Source organism: Aythya ferina (assembly GCF_964211825.1).
Source record: "Aythya ferina genome assembly, chromosome: 8".
NCBI lineage: Eukaryota > Metazoa > Chordata > Aves > Anseriformes > Anatidae > Aythya > Aythya ferina.
In genome coordinates, this window is record NC_140304.1 from 7,940,203 (window position 1) to 7,957,064 (window position 16,862).

A 16,862-nucleotide genomic window follows, 5' to 3' on the forward strand; every position below is an offset into this window, starting at 1 on the left:
ATGGCTTTGGACATAAGTGTGGGCATCAACTGCTACTTTCTGAGCTACCTAAATCTTCTATATACTGTGTGTTTCTCCAGAGATTCCTGGTTTTCAACATCAGTCCTGGATTTTGATTCCATTAACTGAAGTGAAATGGACATGCAAATTTAATAGATAGCTCTGAAAGTCCTAATTCCTATTCTGTGCTCATTCTGCCAAACTACTGCAGCATCTGAGGTAGGAGATGGGAAATGTATGAGATGGGAGAGGGAACTATTTTGCTTGATTTCAAAGGTGATTTAATTTCTTTCAAGAAATCAGACTCTTGTTTCTCTTGAAACTGTACCGAAAAAGGAAAGTACAGGAGCAAAAATATTTATTCTAGATATAATATTGTGCATGCTTCTTTGAGACAACTGATCTAATGAACAGTGTGATCTGACACACACTTAAGTCAGCACGATTTTCTCAGCACTGACAGCACTTCCGTGTTGCTCCAAACTCACTCACTCGGGTACTAAGCACTATAGCTGCTCTGTCTTTGCAGTCTGCCCCGACAAATCTGTCCTGCCTCTCAGCCAGGCTAATTAATTCTGATGAGAGTGCTGGAATAACATTGCTAGGCTGCATCTGATTTGTGGCTCCGAGCTCACCGGCTCAGCATTGGTTGAGGAGCTCCAATGCTGTGCTCGTCTGTATGAAGCCTTCAGATAGCAGCACTGCAGTGAACATACATCATATATAGACTCTTGCTAACATTCAAGCTTTTGACAGGTTCGCCCTAGTTATACGGGGGATAAAAAGGAACTGCAAACTGATGTGGACTCATAATTTTCATTTTCCTCTTGAAGAGTTAATTTCAGGTATGTCTAGGAAGCTGTGAAAGGTTTGGCTCCCAGCACCGTGTTCTCCTCATCCAAGGCAACAAAGATTAAATAAGACTTCATTTATGCAGAAAAAAAAAAAAAAAAAAAAAAAAAAAAAAAAAAAAAAAAAAAAAAAAAGTAGTAATAAAATCCTATTTGCTATATCAATAAGGTTGGGTTAGTTTTTGTTTGAGGTGTGAATATTGGTGACATTTGGTGCTCACAAAAGTGGGAGATTAATCCAGGTCAGAGCAAAATCTGGTGCAAAAGGACCCTGTATAAACTCCCACACATCTCCATCAATGCATCTCAGTCAGGAGGGGCAGTGAAACGTGGCTGCTGTCCCAGCACCGGACCTCTTCCGAGGGGAGTGCCAAATCTGCTGAAAAGCCCCAACGGTTTGCTTGATTGCAAATGAGTTTCAAGCCCATCAGAACAGCACATTTAATTATACCTCTCTGTTGCTTAACTCTGAAATTCTAACAGGTACTTGTTTGTCCTCCAGCTATGCTCCTGTAATTGCCCCTATCCAAGAATAAACCAGGAGGTAGCAAAAATTGTATCTGTGATGACGGTTGGTTGGTTGGTTGGTTTTAACTAGATGTTGATTTTTAATATGCTCGACTGAAACTTGATGTAAAAGAAGCCACTTCTAAGGGCAAATTCATGTTGCCTCTTGCTTTGATCTTTTACACACAGACACACATACAAAAACCTTATGCAAAGGAAGAGAGGATTTGAAAAAGAAACAGGTGTTAGACTCTGAAAAACACTATAACCAGGTCAATAGGAATTTCCCACTTGCTGTTCAAATTCTGTGCCTGTTTGCCAAGGAATCAAGGCTAACCACATACAGTTTCCCAGCTATATACTGCTGGCAGGGATCTTATCACTGAGCCAAATTAGCAGGAAGGCATATTCTTAGATTGTTGTTGGCTAGGGGCCAATTCAACAGTGGGCTCCAGGTAAAACTTGAAACCGATTATTTGTGCCTTTCTTTTCTTAAAGAAGCAGAATGTGAAAGTTAAAACTACAAGTTTTACATACCCTGTGTTGTTCTTCACTTACAGGGCAACAGAATCCAAAAACTGAATTGTTTCAAGGCACAGTAGTGTGCCAAATGCACATTTTTATGTAGATAACCTCTGTTTTCCCTTGCTTTGGGGAGAGAAGAAAGAGCTTATTACAGGAGGGAAACTTTCTGCATAGAGGCAATATTTGTGAATGTCAGTATCTCCGGTACAGAAGGGCAAAAATATATATATTGAATGTAGCCTATTCATACTTGCTTCTCTTATTTAAACCCCAACATACAACACAGCAACATCACTGGGAAAAATCCCACTAATTTTCATTGATACAGGACAGAGTCCTGGCTTGGAAGAATGGTGTGATCATATTGACGTCACTGGACACTTTCAAGCAATGTTGCAAAATCAGTTCACCCATGGAATTGCTTCCCCCATGCTCATAATGTGCTTTGTGGAGCAAAAGCCCACACTGGGAAAAATGAGGGAAGGCTGTAACTCAGGGAATTGCTTACGCATTATCCTATTGGGTCAATTTTTTATTTATTTATTTTTTTCTAGAGAATGTGAAATGCATTGGGCTTAAAAAGCTCTCAGCTTATGTAAGAGATGCCAAAGGGCAGACTATTCATTAGCCAAGACATAAAAGTAAAAAGGCTGCTTCAGGGCCTTGAGGCAGCACAGTTTCTTGAGCTGTGCTTCATAACAGCTGCCCTCCAAAGTCTGGTTAACGTCATCAGAAGTGCTCTTTAACAGAGGACTAAGACCATGTCCTAAATGGCACAGAATCCCCACTCTGGGCAGTCCCTACATGAAAAAAAAATAAAATAAAAAATAAAAATTAAAAAATCCTCAGTTTCCAGATCTCTCTTTCTATCTGAACCCTGACACACTGGGGCTCTTCCTTTACCTCAGAGTAATCGCCATAGGAATTTTTGCTCTTTTCTTCTTTAATATTACTTTCCACTCTTCTTAGTCTTTGATAAACAATGGCTGCTCAGATATTTGTTACAACATGTACTGCTGGCCCTGCACATTAGTCCTCTCTGCGGAAACTGACTTGATCATTTGACATTTGATTTTTCGAGGTCCCTTCCAATTGCTAACATTTTGTGATTCCGTGACCATCACAGAGCAGCCTTACAGAGTGTGTGCACTTTGGATTTACAGGAAAGCAGGGAACCAGTACCAGAAAGCAATGGGAGTGAACAAGTTCCTTCCTACCACGTGATTGTGTTACTTTTTGCTGTAGACATGATTAGTGTCTAGCAAGTGGTGTGATTAGCATTTTTTTCCCTTAAATGCTGCTATCAAATGATATAATTGGCTAAACATTCTTTGCGCTAAATCTGGTACGCCTTTTTCCCATGTAGAAGTCCAGCAGAACAGCCGGACACCTGCATCTATTTCTTGCATACAGCCCACTTCCCTAATGTGGAGATATATCCTGTTCTAGCTTCTGGGCTGGGTTACTCATGCTACCTTCTAGCAGCACTTTATATGTGAGCGCTGGCTGTGAATCACTTCAGAGGAGCCATCAGCACACAGTTGTAGCTGTTCAGAGCAGTTACCATCACAGGGTCACTCGTTTGTGTTTGTGATGTCTCTCAGCCAAGAGTGTCAGGTTGCAGGGGAATGTGTTGGCTGGGACGTCTACTGTAGCTCAAGCTCTTGCCAAGGAAACCTGAATAAACCTTATAAAAATATTCTCCCCCTTCCTATTTATCTTAGATTTTTGAAGTTATAACTATTTAATTTATCAGACTTGATTTATTGAAGTATTTACCTTGGATGCTGTTGTACTTGATGGTTTTGAGCAAAGAAATGACTAATTCATAATGACAGTTGGGATGAAAAAAATCGCAGCACCAGGAATTAAACTAAACAAACTCTTGATTTATTTATATTTTTAGCTACAAGCAAAAGCTTGAAGCTGAGTAATAGAGTGCTAGCTGCAATTTAAAAAAAAAAAAAAAAAAAAAAAAAAAAAAAAAAAGCAATACAGAAAGGAACCAAAGCAAGAGAAAATTCCATAAATATAAGGAAAAACATACCCATCTGCTCTATCCAAAAGCTTTGGAGGAGAAAAGGGAGAAGAGATTGAAATGGCTATTGAATAACACTCATTTGATGACTCCTGAGTATTTCTTTACATAAAAAGCATGCAAGTGTGAGGCCATCTCAGTTCAAGCTTCCTTACTCCTTCTCCAACAGTGCCTCCTGCTAGAAGCCTCCTGCCATGCAGCAAGCACCGCTGCTGGCTGCGTGCCTGTACTGCTTTAACTTAGTGAAGCTTCTTGCTATGAAAAGAAGCCTACTGGAAGGCTATGGAGAGAGACCAGAAAAGGAGATGTGGGGATTGTTAATACATTTCTGTGTAGCAGTGTAAAACCCATGACTTCAAGGACTACTGAGCTGGAAAGTCAAAAATAGCACTCTTGAAACTGTGACTCTCACAAAACACCGTCAGAAAACTATTCCTGCTAGATGGAAAAGTTGAGAACAAAATATCTAGTTTGCGGCTATTTCTTTCGTACCTGTTCTAAGATGAACTTCCACAATAAAATCTCAGCTGGTATTCACTTGGGATGCAGAGGTGCAGATGTAGCACACAGAGTAGAAATGGGTCTTGAATGAAAATATATGAACCTCCTATCTGTAAGTACATGAATTCAGCTAACTTGTTTTTCTCACATCTCTATATGCTTAACTTTAAATTCTACATAGATAGTCATAAACTTTATATCAATAAAGATTCAAGTTTTAGTGTAAATAGTCGTTCAGCACTTAGCCAGCATTATTGGTTTTACAGGGCTCAGTGGTTGTCCTAACAGCTAAAAATGAAAGATCTAAAATCTCGGCAATCTTCAGAAATGCTAAAGCAGAGCCCATGGAATCCTGCACCATGATATGACAGCTGTGCTGACATCTCCTACCTTAGCAATTGCAGGTTGGTATCAGAGGCTGAGCCACAGACCCCAACAAATGGCATGCTACGACGAGTAATCAACCTCTGTAACATCTAGCCAAGTGGCATATGAACTTCATACAGTCAGTGATTCCAAAGCAGCATAAGACCTTTAGAAGAGATGTAACATAAACTTTTTTCTTGACACAAGCCAGGAAGCCTGTGGCATTAAGTTAAGGAGCGCTGCCTAGACTTGCTGTGCCTTAAGGGCTGCCTGTACCTGGCCACGCTCGTGGCTGATCCTGACTCACCCTCATCTCCTTGGCCTCACAGCTGCTTCATTGCTTTGCACTTGCATGGCGAGCAGTGGTCCACTGTGTGATGCTGGTTGGTGTCACCAGCCCTGCCCTGCTCACTGTGCCCTCGATGCAATCCCTTCCCTGTCTGCTTTGCTTCACCCTTGATCCAGGCTCTGCTTCCCTGGCAGGGCAGCCAGCTCTTGATGCTCCCTGGCACCTTGCACTGATGACATCCATGCCAGAAAGGAGCAGGGAGGACAGAGATGTGGATGGAGATGGAAGTGGAGAGGCTGTGGCAGAAAACAGATGTCTCTTCAAGTCAATGAAATATTTGATATAACAAAGAATGAGAAAAACTATACATTTGACATTCAGGTATTCAGGTATGAAGAGGCCACCATTCAGTAACTCAAGCAAGAGCTACCAAAGGAAAAGGCAGAGACTGACTAATTGGACTGAGGAGGCAAGAATGGGGCTGTCTGCTGGAAAGGGGGCTGCAAACTTTGCCTGCCTGCCATGTCCACAGAAAAAGTATTTCCATTGTGGTTGGAGCAGGGGCAAGGCATGATTTGGTAGTGGAAATTGCTTGCTCTCTTGGGAAGCAGACAGAACTTATGGAATAATTTTTAATGCCATTTAAGAAATTGAATTTCTGTTCTGTGGGAATTTTATTTATGCTAAATCAATACATAAAGTCAGAATTTCATTTTACTGATGAATAGGAATTATATTGAAAATCAGCATAGACAAAGGAAACACTTTTAAAGATGCTGAACTGTTGTAGTCCTGAAGTGGTTTCAACGACAAAATGACATAACATTAAAATATGACATTTATATATTTCATAAAAGACAAATAATTCAGTGCCAAAATTATAACAAGATACGGTTGTTCTCAAAATGACATTAACATAAGTAAAATAGGCTGAAAAATGATTCATTTCTTTCTTTTTTTTTAAACTTCAAAACTAACACTTGCCAAATTTCTGCATTTGGCAAGAACTTCATTTTTGAGTGAAAACTTACTATTGTCCTTTTTTTTTTTTAACATATTTCTCTGAAGTTGAAAAGTATGAGTGATGACTTCTATGTCAACAAGAGATCTGACAAATGATTTCTTGGTAGACTGTGATGCTACCACTGATTTATTCTGTATGTATGCAGTCTGCTGTACCTCACATGTAGTTTATTTTTTGCAGTCATTTCTGAGAACCACTATTATAAAGTCTATCAGCCCCACAATCCAATATTGACTCCATGCTGTATTGCCTTACAAAAAAGTTAGCACAGGCACACTACTTTATTCCATTTTTTCTTTTCTTTGTTAGCCCAAGAAGCTTCTGAAAAAAAACATCAGTTTAAAGTTGGGAATGTTATCTCACTGATACAGCAATGAATTATGTTCACAACCAAATTATCGAGGCTAAGCATGGAGGGTTCGGCTACAACATGCACTCCAAACCAGAGCTTTGTCTTACACAGACACAATCTATGCATTTGTATAAACAAATGCTATCTTCGTTACCTCAAATGGCTCCATGCTACTGAGATGGAGCAAGCTGAACGTAGCGCAGAGCTCTGAACAGAGGTGTTTGAAGAATTTCAGCACAGCCTGGCGGGTAAACTGAGAAAATGCAGCAGGGCCAATAAGGGACTGTAGGGAGCACTGCTGTGGGCACACTCTACGTGGCCAGGATCTCAGCTAACTGACAGGCAAGGTCAAGCTAGCATGAGGTTTGCCCTCCAAAACCAAAACTGTGATACTGAGTTCTAAAATTGGTCCAAAGTAAATTTCCTGTTTCTGCTTTGCCTCTGTGTTGTACAGTCACACTTTTGGATTCAAAACACAACCTGGCTGTAAATAGTTATATGCCTGTTCCTTTGAAAAAGGTTTATTATTTTAATTTCACAAATTCAGTAATGTTATGTATTTCTGATGCTGACAATACTGAGTCTGAGGACTTAGCTATTTGATAACCCCCCTTTTCATTAAGGTTGAACAAGACTTTAAGATTTATTTACAGTAACTTACTGTATTACTGTAGAATTTCTTTCTGTCCCTAGCAAGGAGATATTTTAAATTAAATTTCTTTAATAATGTTGCAGTTGTAATCTTCCTTTCATTTGCATTGAAAAGAAAGATCAACTAATAAAACTTTTGTATAAAACTTTTCATTTATACCTTGCTATACGTTTATGATGTACTGGGTTCCATTCTTCCTCTGAAGCCTTACATTTTTCTGACCACCACAGCCTGGACCAGTCCCAGGCTCAGTGGGCTGGACATTTTTATGTCGTATAACATTCATCTCAAGAATCACGATATGGCTGATATTCATAACATACTCTCTCTGCAAAAGATATTAATATTACTACCTTGTTCATTACAGAGTGCAAGAAAGTTATGAAAATATAAACAAAAGAGAAAAAACACAAGGTTCATCCCCAGCTGTAGTTACCTGACCAAGAAAGACCTTGTGAAGGCTCTGAGACCCTTCCTCTCTCCACGTCTTCCTACACCTGGCTCCACTAACACATCATCATTCTTCCACTTTTCTACTGGTTTCTATCCAGTAAATTGTGGCAGAAATCCAATCCCTTTGATCACATTAAACCTTGATTAACTGAAGTGGTCTCCCAGATTACCTGTTGCTTAACTCACCCATTGCTTAGCTATTTCCATCCTGGATTTCAGATTATAAAATACCTGTGAACAACAGCTAACTCTTAGCTTGAGGCTGTGGTTACCTGTCATTTTTCAGTTTAACTCTACTTGAGAAAGTCAACAAAGTTTTGTATCTTACTTTGCATGTTAGTTTCTCAGTTTCTAGGCAATGCCAGGTATCCAGCCTGCTTACAATGTTGTTCTTGCCTTAACAAAACGGTTTCTTAGGAGATTATTAGCTTGGGCTTTGTGCCTCACCTGTGATGTGCTTCGCTGTGTTCCTGGGAGACATAAAAATACAACCACAGATCACCCACATGAATACAGAGCATCCCAGCATAATGGCACTCTTCTACAGATTCTGTCACCACCTTTTGGATTTTTGAAACTCAAATGGCAATAGAAAAGGAAAAAAATAAAAGGCACCCTGATGTATACATAGAAAGTTCCTAGAAGTAATCAGAAATTCTAAAACTTATTAAGGCAGACTCCATCAATTGTCACATTGGGATTGTATGAAGTGTTATTTTATATATATATATATATATACGCACACACATATACACATGTGAATGTTTGCTGCCACTGTACCTTGATAAGACTACCAAGCTGCAGCACCTAACTGATAATTGTGCATTAATTATTTGATCTCAATTAGCTGCAAAATTAAATTAATGTTTTAACTGTGACCATGTATGTTTTTTACATAGCTCTCAAGTATTTTCAATTATTTTTATTTTTTTTGTAAGGAGAAATTAGGAGCATGCCCTGATAAGTGGAGGGGCACTAAGTCTGTTGAGTTTCTTTAATGACTTCAAGCAAGAGAAAAATGGTTTTGTTCACCTGTAACGAGAGAATCACAACACTTACCTGGATTCATACACAGTATTATAAGAATTTCCTACTGAAATTTGTATTTTTATCCATATATTGGACGGCACAAGATTTTGTGCATTTAGAAGAAATGACCAGTTTACAGACTGTTAGAACAATTTCCACCATGTTAACTATTAATTAATATTTTTATTTGTCTTAAAAACAGTAGGCTAAAATTCAGCAAGAAACAGTAGAAGTATCACAACTATAACATACAAAATCTCTTAAAAAAAAAAATTGTTGTACTAGTTGAAATATACATGGTTTGGAGAAAAGCATCTACTCTGAAAACAGGTCATATGCATTCATGGAAGTAATCTCTTTAAATTACAGGATATAAGCATACAAAATAAATGTGCAAGCACACAATATTTCAAGCTCTAAGAGTAAACAGAACGTGTTTTCTGTCAGAACTGTAATCATTCAAATCTCCAAACTTTCTGCTTTGAATCTAATATTGAAATCTCAGATGAATTTATATGGAGCAACAAGGACATCTTGAGGCAAGTTAGAAAAATGCAAAACTTCTACTCCACGTTGATTTGGGAGGATTTACTAAAAATCTGACCCTTGGAATTAGCACACAATGTAAACAATAAGCTCTTGAAGTTGTTTGGCAAAGTCCCATAAATTCCACTTATTTAAACAGTGCTTGGTCAGCACTCCTGAAGTGATAGAACATATGCTTACCAATTAGAGTACTTGCTAATAGTTTTGAAGACAGGCCTGTTTTAGTAATACACTACTCTTGCTGTGTTGTTTTCCTCCTTGTTACAGATGTTAAAAAAACAAACAAAACAAAACAAAACAAAAAAAAACACTTCCCACTGCGCAATATAAGAACATTGTATTACACTGTACATATTTTTAAAATGAAAAGCACAAAAGCAGTGAAAAGTTTTTGAAGAATTAAATTCAAATCTACACAAAAAATGAACTTTCACAGTTCTTTGTCACTCTCTCTGAGTTTCAAGTATTCCGTTAAATTTGTAACTTTGAAAATCTGATATAAAAATAGATGTCTTCCAAAAAGGTATGAAGAGGGAAAAAAAATCATATACTTCCTATTTTGGTTAAGATTTTTTGCACATGAAAATGTACTGTTTATTTTTTTAGCAAAAAAAATTAAGTTAAAACTGGAGTTGTGGGGCCATTTGTTGAGCTTTCTGTTCCCTTAGTAGTATCTGCAGCCTTAGAATCCTCACAGACTTCAGGAGCCTCATTTTCCTCTGGTATTGATGTGTTAAGATCAATAGTGATCAAATCAGTTTCCTGATCTTTTTTTTCTACTTCATTGCAAAATTCAACTTTATCTTCCTGCTGGCTGTTCTTCTTTATTTGTCCATTCTGTGCAGGGTAGATACTGGCAATGGTGTCATACAGAAATTGGTAATGTTCCTTAAATATAAAGAGAAGAGGTTAGTATGAATGAAACACACAGAGCCCACAAATAAGCCCATTCATTCTTTCTTTTCTTAAATTTTAGAAACATAGTACACAATTGAACATGCAGAACCACATGTGAAGCAGCTTGCACAGTTTTTGGCGTACAGGATAGTGGTTCTATGGTTTATTCTGATTTCATGTGTATATAATATCTCTGTAGCTGCTTCTATCAGATGCTCCAAGTTGAGTCACTCAGTACCCTCTTGGTTCACAAGGCAAAGTCCCCAGATATGTTTTTCAGAGTACCTAAATTGTAAACAACATTTATCTCTGGGAGAGTTATATCTTATCTTAAACTAAACCTGGTTTGTTTTTTCAGTAAATAAAAAGTGTATGCCACAGAGACGCAAATTCTCTGGAGTGACTTAAAAAAAAGTCGATGGCTCACAACCTGTGAAATGAATTTCGCCTCCTAACCCAGGGTGCTGTGCACACATGTCTCTAAACCAACTATAGAAATACCAATTTATGCAATTTGTAATTGTATAATGTGCAGCCTTCCACTAGGTGTTATAGCATTACATCGCTGGATATCTCACAGACTTCTTTATTCTTAACAGCAATGCCAATTTCCAAGTAATGATTAGTGGTTGTGCATGTCTTGATTATAATTAGTATTCCCTATGCAGAAACGATGCATAACATGATAAGGATATTTGTAACTGTGATAAGCAATCTTGTGATTTGTCCTGTTAAGTCACAGGATTTACTTACAAAGGTGGAGACCACTCCCAGCCTGGTGCGACGAAGAGCTTTTACTACTTGGAAAACATCTATTACTTCTTCTGTTTCTGCACTTTCCAAGAGGGTCATTAAAGCACAAAATACACCAGTCTGCTGCGATCCATCACTAGAAGAAAACACGCCTTTTTAAAATGTATAATCAGCAAGACTTCTCACTAAACAATAGCTTAATTCAAAGTCTATATAATGAATTACATTTTTAAAACATTTTTTACTGGACAGAAATTATTACAATTAAGAATATCTGTAGGACACACACAAGACAGTTTATCTAGATTCCATCTGGAACTCATTTGAACACTTAACAGATAAGAGAGAAATTAGAAGTTTTAGTCTTAAAATCTCAGCAATCATTATCAGGATTATCTTCTCTTTAAAGCAGTATGTGAGGAAATTCCTGGAAATGATCCTAACTTATGCACTGGGTTGAACTAACAGCTCTGCTGGGTCCTCATTAGTAGTACATTACAAGAACACTCTGAGCTAGCATTTCTTCTCAAAATACATGTACCAGGCAAAAGCACCCAGCTCTACCCACCTACTCCACACCCATACCGGCTGAAGAGAAGTGCACTCACCTTTCAGCACTATAATCAAAAAGCTCAGTTCTGAGCATTTTAAGGAATTTTATACAAAGAGCTGAGTGTCTCCCACAAGCCATATCAAGCAAGGCTTGTGGGAAAAGGTGGGTATCACAAAATTGTGGTTATTAAGTATATCCAGAACTTAGAGCCAGGTTACAGAGCGTGCTGCATTCATACCCACCGGCAGTGGACGACAAGTGGTACACTGCGGTTGTTCCTGTTGTCCTCAGAGGCTGGTCTGGTTGGGATTTTTTGTTTAAGGTTTAGAATCATGCTGACTAAATCTTTAGGATCTTCTGGAACATCCAAGCCATTCCACCTGTGATACTGATACTGATACACCTTCTGTGTTTCTTTCCTCTGCAAAACAGCAGTGGAAATAGCGTAGTTAATGTTAAGGCTAAAATTAAAGATACATGTAGAACACCCATTGCAACTATTTTACAAAAGAAATCTTTTATTCCTGGGGAACTATATTGTGATATGAGTTCTGCCTTTGTGCAAATATGAGCTAGGCAGAGGTCTAAGCACTGCTTAAAGTACAAAAGAGAGCTGACCTCCTGAGACTCCACTACTACCATCTCAGCAACTCACTAAGTGGTAAATTTTAGCCAATTTGTAACATTTATCATGATTAACTGCTGGTCTTGAAGAGAAATACTTCAGTTTCTTAGCGCAGGGGGTACGTGTGTTTGGAACTGTCCCTGCCCCCTTTCTTTGTGCTAGGCTTATAATTAGAAGAACTAGTGTAAAACTTCCTTTCATAATTTGCAAAGAAACTTTTACCTTCAGATGTGTAACATCAAATGCTCGTATAGTATAGCTAGGACAACAGTTGACATCCGTCATTTGAACTTCTATGCCATCATATGTTTGTTTGCCTTCTCCCCAGTACTGTGCACAGAGTTCCTAAAATAGATAAAAGTACAAGTCAGCACTTACCATTCAAACTTCCTTTTAGTTTATCTTCCACATGCACTTACAGAATGTGTTCACTTCAAAGTAGTAGGAGTTTCTCTGTATTTTAAAATATAGCATCAAACAACACTTTCCCTCAAAAAATTAATTAGAGGTCAAATTAAGGAGGTAAACAATAGAAAAAATTATATTGGAAATACAAATTCCTCATCCCATGAAACACACTTAAGTGGAGAAAGAGAATGAGAGAATGAAATTCAGTGTTTTCCTTGTATATAGAGGACCCTTAATACACCAGTGTGAAAATGATGCCCTCACCTGATCTCCTTCTTTTAGCTCTGTCAGCATAACAATGACTTTGACTTTTCTTTGGAATACCATCTGCCAGAAGTCAGAGATAGTTTCCTGAAGTGGTCCCTGTGTTGCAATCATGGCTTTTGGACCCCAGTAACCCTATAAAAGAGATTTTAAGTTTTTTTTCTTTCCTTAAATTCATTTGAAATGTGATTGTCATGCAGCAGAACTCGTTATATAATGTAAAGTGATTATCCATTTGTTCATAGGGAAAATATGCCTATCACAATAGGCAATGAATGATCTTACAGCAATTATAACTGCCAAATGACATTAAACTCCCAATATCACTTCCAAAGTATTACTTCCAGACTGACAACAAGATATACTCATGCTATGGTGAGACCTGCTATTATCTACAAAGCATATTTTTTCAGAACTAAAACAAATATTTAATTCTACACAGTTGTTTAATTACACCAATGAGAAGTTTAAACACTACACTAGACTTAGTGCACCAGTCAGTTGACACTGAGCTATCCAAAAGCAAAAAGAATCTAGATAAATCTAATTTACCTAATAATTTCATAGCATATGTTATCCAATTAGCAACTGATAACTGCTCTCCTTGGAGGTAAATATGACACCAAAAAATTGATGGCCCAAATTTTTACTAGTACAGTTTTGTGTATGTGAATAACTGTACTCACATTTCACTCCCAGAGAAAATATTAATACGGATTGTCTTGTAGTAGTGAAATGTAGAAAGTTTTGATTATTAAAATTCTAAATGGATTTGCCAATCAACCATCAGATCTTCCTCCTCTGTTCAGGTAAACTTATTCTATTTGTGAAGCCAATAAGAGAATGAGTTCAAGCTAGTATATAGTTATCATAGGCAAGCTTTATCTGAAAGCTTGTGAGATGCTTAAAATGGACCCTCTATATACATACAGTTATGAAGGAAGCATTGATGTATTTGCTTGATTCTTCACAGTCACTTTCTTCATCTGAAGAATCATCTGAATCATGTTCACCCTCCTTAGTTTGCTCCTCTTCGTTCCTGATTGGCACTCGGTTGAAGTCATCTGCATGAGACAGTGTCACAGTTATGCCACTGCTGCTCATACACAGCATTAGAGGAGGGTTGTTTCCACATCACCATTCTGCTTCCTCCAAGGAATCCCAGCTACTGTTTTTTATTGCTGGATGAAGATGGCCACACACGTGGTGGCCTGGCTTCCCCTGTGGCTTGGTTGCTTTGCTCCGGGAGAAGAGCAAAGATGAGTTTTTCCAATGACCCTGAACTGTAGCAAGTTTCTGAACTTGGTGTTGTGCTACTAAGTGTGTTTGTGCCTTCCTAAGCAGTAGAAGGGAGTCAGGGAACTGGTGGCTGATTTTGCAAAACCCTTGCAATACATGCTAAAACCAGTTCCCAGGCAGTTGCGTCTTTACTAGGGAAAGGCCAGAGGCATCAGGAAAAAAGGATTTGACAGAAGAGGGCCAAGGGCTCCTCCACCTTGGGTAATATCAAAAGCCAATCCTCCTGGTTCCCACCCATCAGGCTTCTTCCTTCTCTCTCCTAATGCAATTTTTAAGTGAGCCACAGACATTTGGGGATGTGTTGCATCCAAGTACTGAGCAAAGTTTTACCCTATACATAAGACAGTGACCTGCTCTTTGAAACCTAGCCCCTGTGATCCTTCACTAGCTTGTCAGTCACCAAGTTCTAGTTCTTCATTTTCACCAAAGAAAAAGGCAGTTGGTTTCTGATGTTTTAATGGAGTCTGTAAGCAGAAAAAGTCCAGTTGTTCAATAACAGACTGCAGAATAAAGGCCACTTTATTTGAAATAAACTTAAACACTCATGAGAATTCACAGTTTTTTTAAAAAATCTTCTTTAAAACACTAAGAGAAGTTTCTAATTTTACAACATTGAGAAAATTAATTAATCAAATACATCTCAGTAAGGTAATTTACTGTCCTCGTTTGTTCTAAATATATAGGTTTCCATAAAGAAGATAATAGATAAAATAACAAAATGTTCATAGAAAATACTTACATGGAATTGTATTGGCATTCCTATTTTTGCTTTTATTTTCTTCTCGATTTCCAGTGTTCTGTGTCCGCCAGCCTTTATAGGAAGGCAGTCTCTAAAGAAAGAAATGTGGCATTATGCTTGGAATAAAAACAGTTTCTAGGATCACTGTCCCCTCTGGACACCCATATCCTGTCTTCATCTCCCAGCGCATCACTTCTTACTATAATTCTATAAATTTTGGTCACATCTGGACTACATTGTACTACATGTACAATGGCATGGACAATATGCACATAGACACAAGTAATCATTTTACGCCCCTAATCTTTATTAAAAATAGCAAGAATAGAAATCAAAAGCAAGAATCAAATTTAATTCATTTTACAGGATGGTTTTCTTTCATGAAGGTAAAGAAATTGTTTCTGTGCCAGAGAAAGAAAATAGCACAGAAGTGATCTATTTTATATGGTACCTCTTTTTCATGGCTATATGTTAATGTTCTATGTTAATGTTAATGGGAGTGACAGGTTAGTGCACTTGAAGGCAATGCTTATTTACCTGAAATTCTGCCTCCAGCAGAGATGGATCACTTGGAGGATCTTTTCTTTTCAGATTGTTAAGATAGGAATGCAGCTCTGAGAGACTGATCTCTGTTTCTCCATATTGATTGTATTCCACTAGTGCTTGATGGATAAGGATGTACTGTGACTGGTATTTCCCATTTGAAGGATTTAAAAATGAAGTTATTGATGAGTAAAAAAATCATAGCACTTTTTAAAACAATTATGAAAAACAACTACTTATATGATGTTATTAGTGGTAATAACATTAAACATTAACTTTATATAGGCATTAAATTAAACTATTAAAAATCATAGGGGCTTCCAAATTAAATATTTTGGAGCATAGCGTGTTGGATGAACAGTGTTCTGTAAATAAACATCATATCTTTCAAAAAGCATGCAATTGAGATTTGAAAAATTTGATCTGAAAAATGTCTAAATAAGTTAAAAACATATATTCCACCAGTCCATGACATATATTGTACTCTCAACTCAACTGAAAATCCCAGGAGACAGAGAGATTTTTGAATATGAACATTAAGTTTGATTATGTAAATTCACCTTTGTTCCTTTGTATTTATGAAGTGTATGCCAGAAGCTGGATTATCAAATCCAAAATGTTACTGTCTTTTTTCTCTAATATATAAACTTAAAAAGCTAAAGTTTCTAAAACTTAAAAATTGTAGTGGAAGTTTTTCTCTCTCTTAATATTTTTAAAGCTATATTTTATATGAAAAACTTCACCTGAATTGTAGGAGTACCCAAGACTGAGCAGAGCACTTCTGAGAAAAACTGATGAAGAACTTAGAGAAGGAGAGTTCCAAGTGAAAGGAATGTTAGCAAGATACCTCTACTTGAACCATGAGGCACCGCTGCCGACGCAGCTTCACAACATAGCCATAAACATCCACTCTGCCTTCTGCATCCAGCCCCTCCAGCATTGCATCAATTCCAATATAGGTTCCAGTGCGCCCAACACCAGCACTGCAAAGCACAAAGGGATTTGATTATTGAAGGGGAATGGCATCTTCCAGTCCCTCCCTGAGAGAGGAGAAGTCAGTGAGACAGAGAAAGTGAAAACACATGAGAAGTGGATAGAAAGGAAATGAAAATAGTTCTTGTAGTGAATTAATTGGCAACACTAAAAATTATAAGGTTGGATTTTAAGCATCTTTTAATGAAAATAAGGCCGATATTGTCAAAAATGGTGTTTATAGCCAGAATAGCGTGGCATTTACCTGGCTGCTTTTCAAAAGTCTATGTATCCTCAAGTTTAGTTGACTTGAATCAGGGCTTCAGACTTGACTTGACTTGACTTCAGGGACTTCAGAAAACAGGCTTTTCAGTGCCTCTCTAGCTATTTCACTCTCAAGTAATCAAATCACAAAATTTGGGATCAAAAATATCAAAACTACTGAGCTTTCCTAGCTCCCTTTTGTGAATAGTTTCACTTCATGTTCATTTAACGTATTTACATATATAAGATTTACCTGCAATGAACCACTATTGGGCCACTAAAAAAGTTGCTTAGAGCATTAACTCTGCGGCGGAGCTTAAGAAGGAGATGAGGATCCTCAGGAACTCCGTGGTCTGGCCAACTTGTGAACTGAATGTGAGTGACTTCTCTTCCAGCTGTCCTTTCTCTTCCC

General features: G+C 37.8%; 1 protein-coding gene across 17 annotated transcripts in view; it reads right to left on the minus strand.

The window, feature by feature from the left end:
- Window positions 1-8,750: 8,750 nt before the first annotated feature.
- Window positions 8,751-16,862, minus strand: part of PTPRC (protein tyrosine phosphatase receptor type C) — a 63,440-nt gene continuing 55,328 nt past the window's right edge. For all 17 annotated transcript variants that reach the window (XM_084528119.1, XM_084528118.1, XM_084528126.1 and 14 more), the window contains 10 exons: window positions 16,704-16,861; window positions 16,062-16,197; window positions 15,209-15,358; window positions 14,672-14,762; window positions 13,564-13,697; window positions 12,634-12,768; window positions 12,184-12,306; window positions 11,579-11,757; window positions 10,784-10,919; window positions 8,751-10,021 (listed from right to left, as the gene is read on the minus strand). In XM_084528119.1, the coding sequence (XP_084384245.1) occupies window positions 9,749-10,021; window positions 10,784-10,919; window positions 11,579-11,757; window positions 12,184-12,306; window positions 12,634-12,768; window positions 13,564-13,697; window positions 14,672-14,762; window positions 15,209-15,358; window positions 16,062-16,197; window positions 16,704-16,861 (1,515 nt within the window). In that variant the 3' untranslated portion in view covers window positions 8,751-9,748. The remainder of the gene's footprint in view (window positions 10,022-10,783; window positions 10,920-11,578; window positions 11,758-12,183; window positions 12,307-12,633; window positions 12,769-13,563; window positions 13,698-14,671; window positions 14,763-15,208; window positions 15,359-16,061; window positions 16,198-16,703; window position 16,862) is intronic.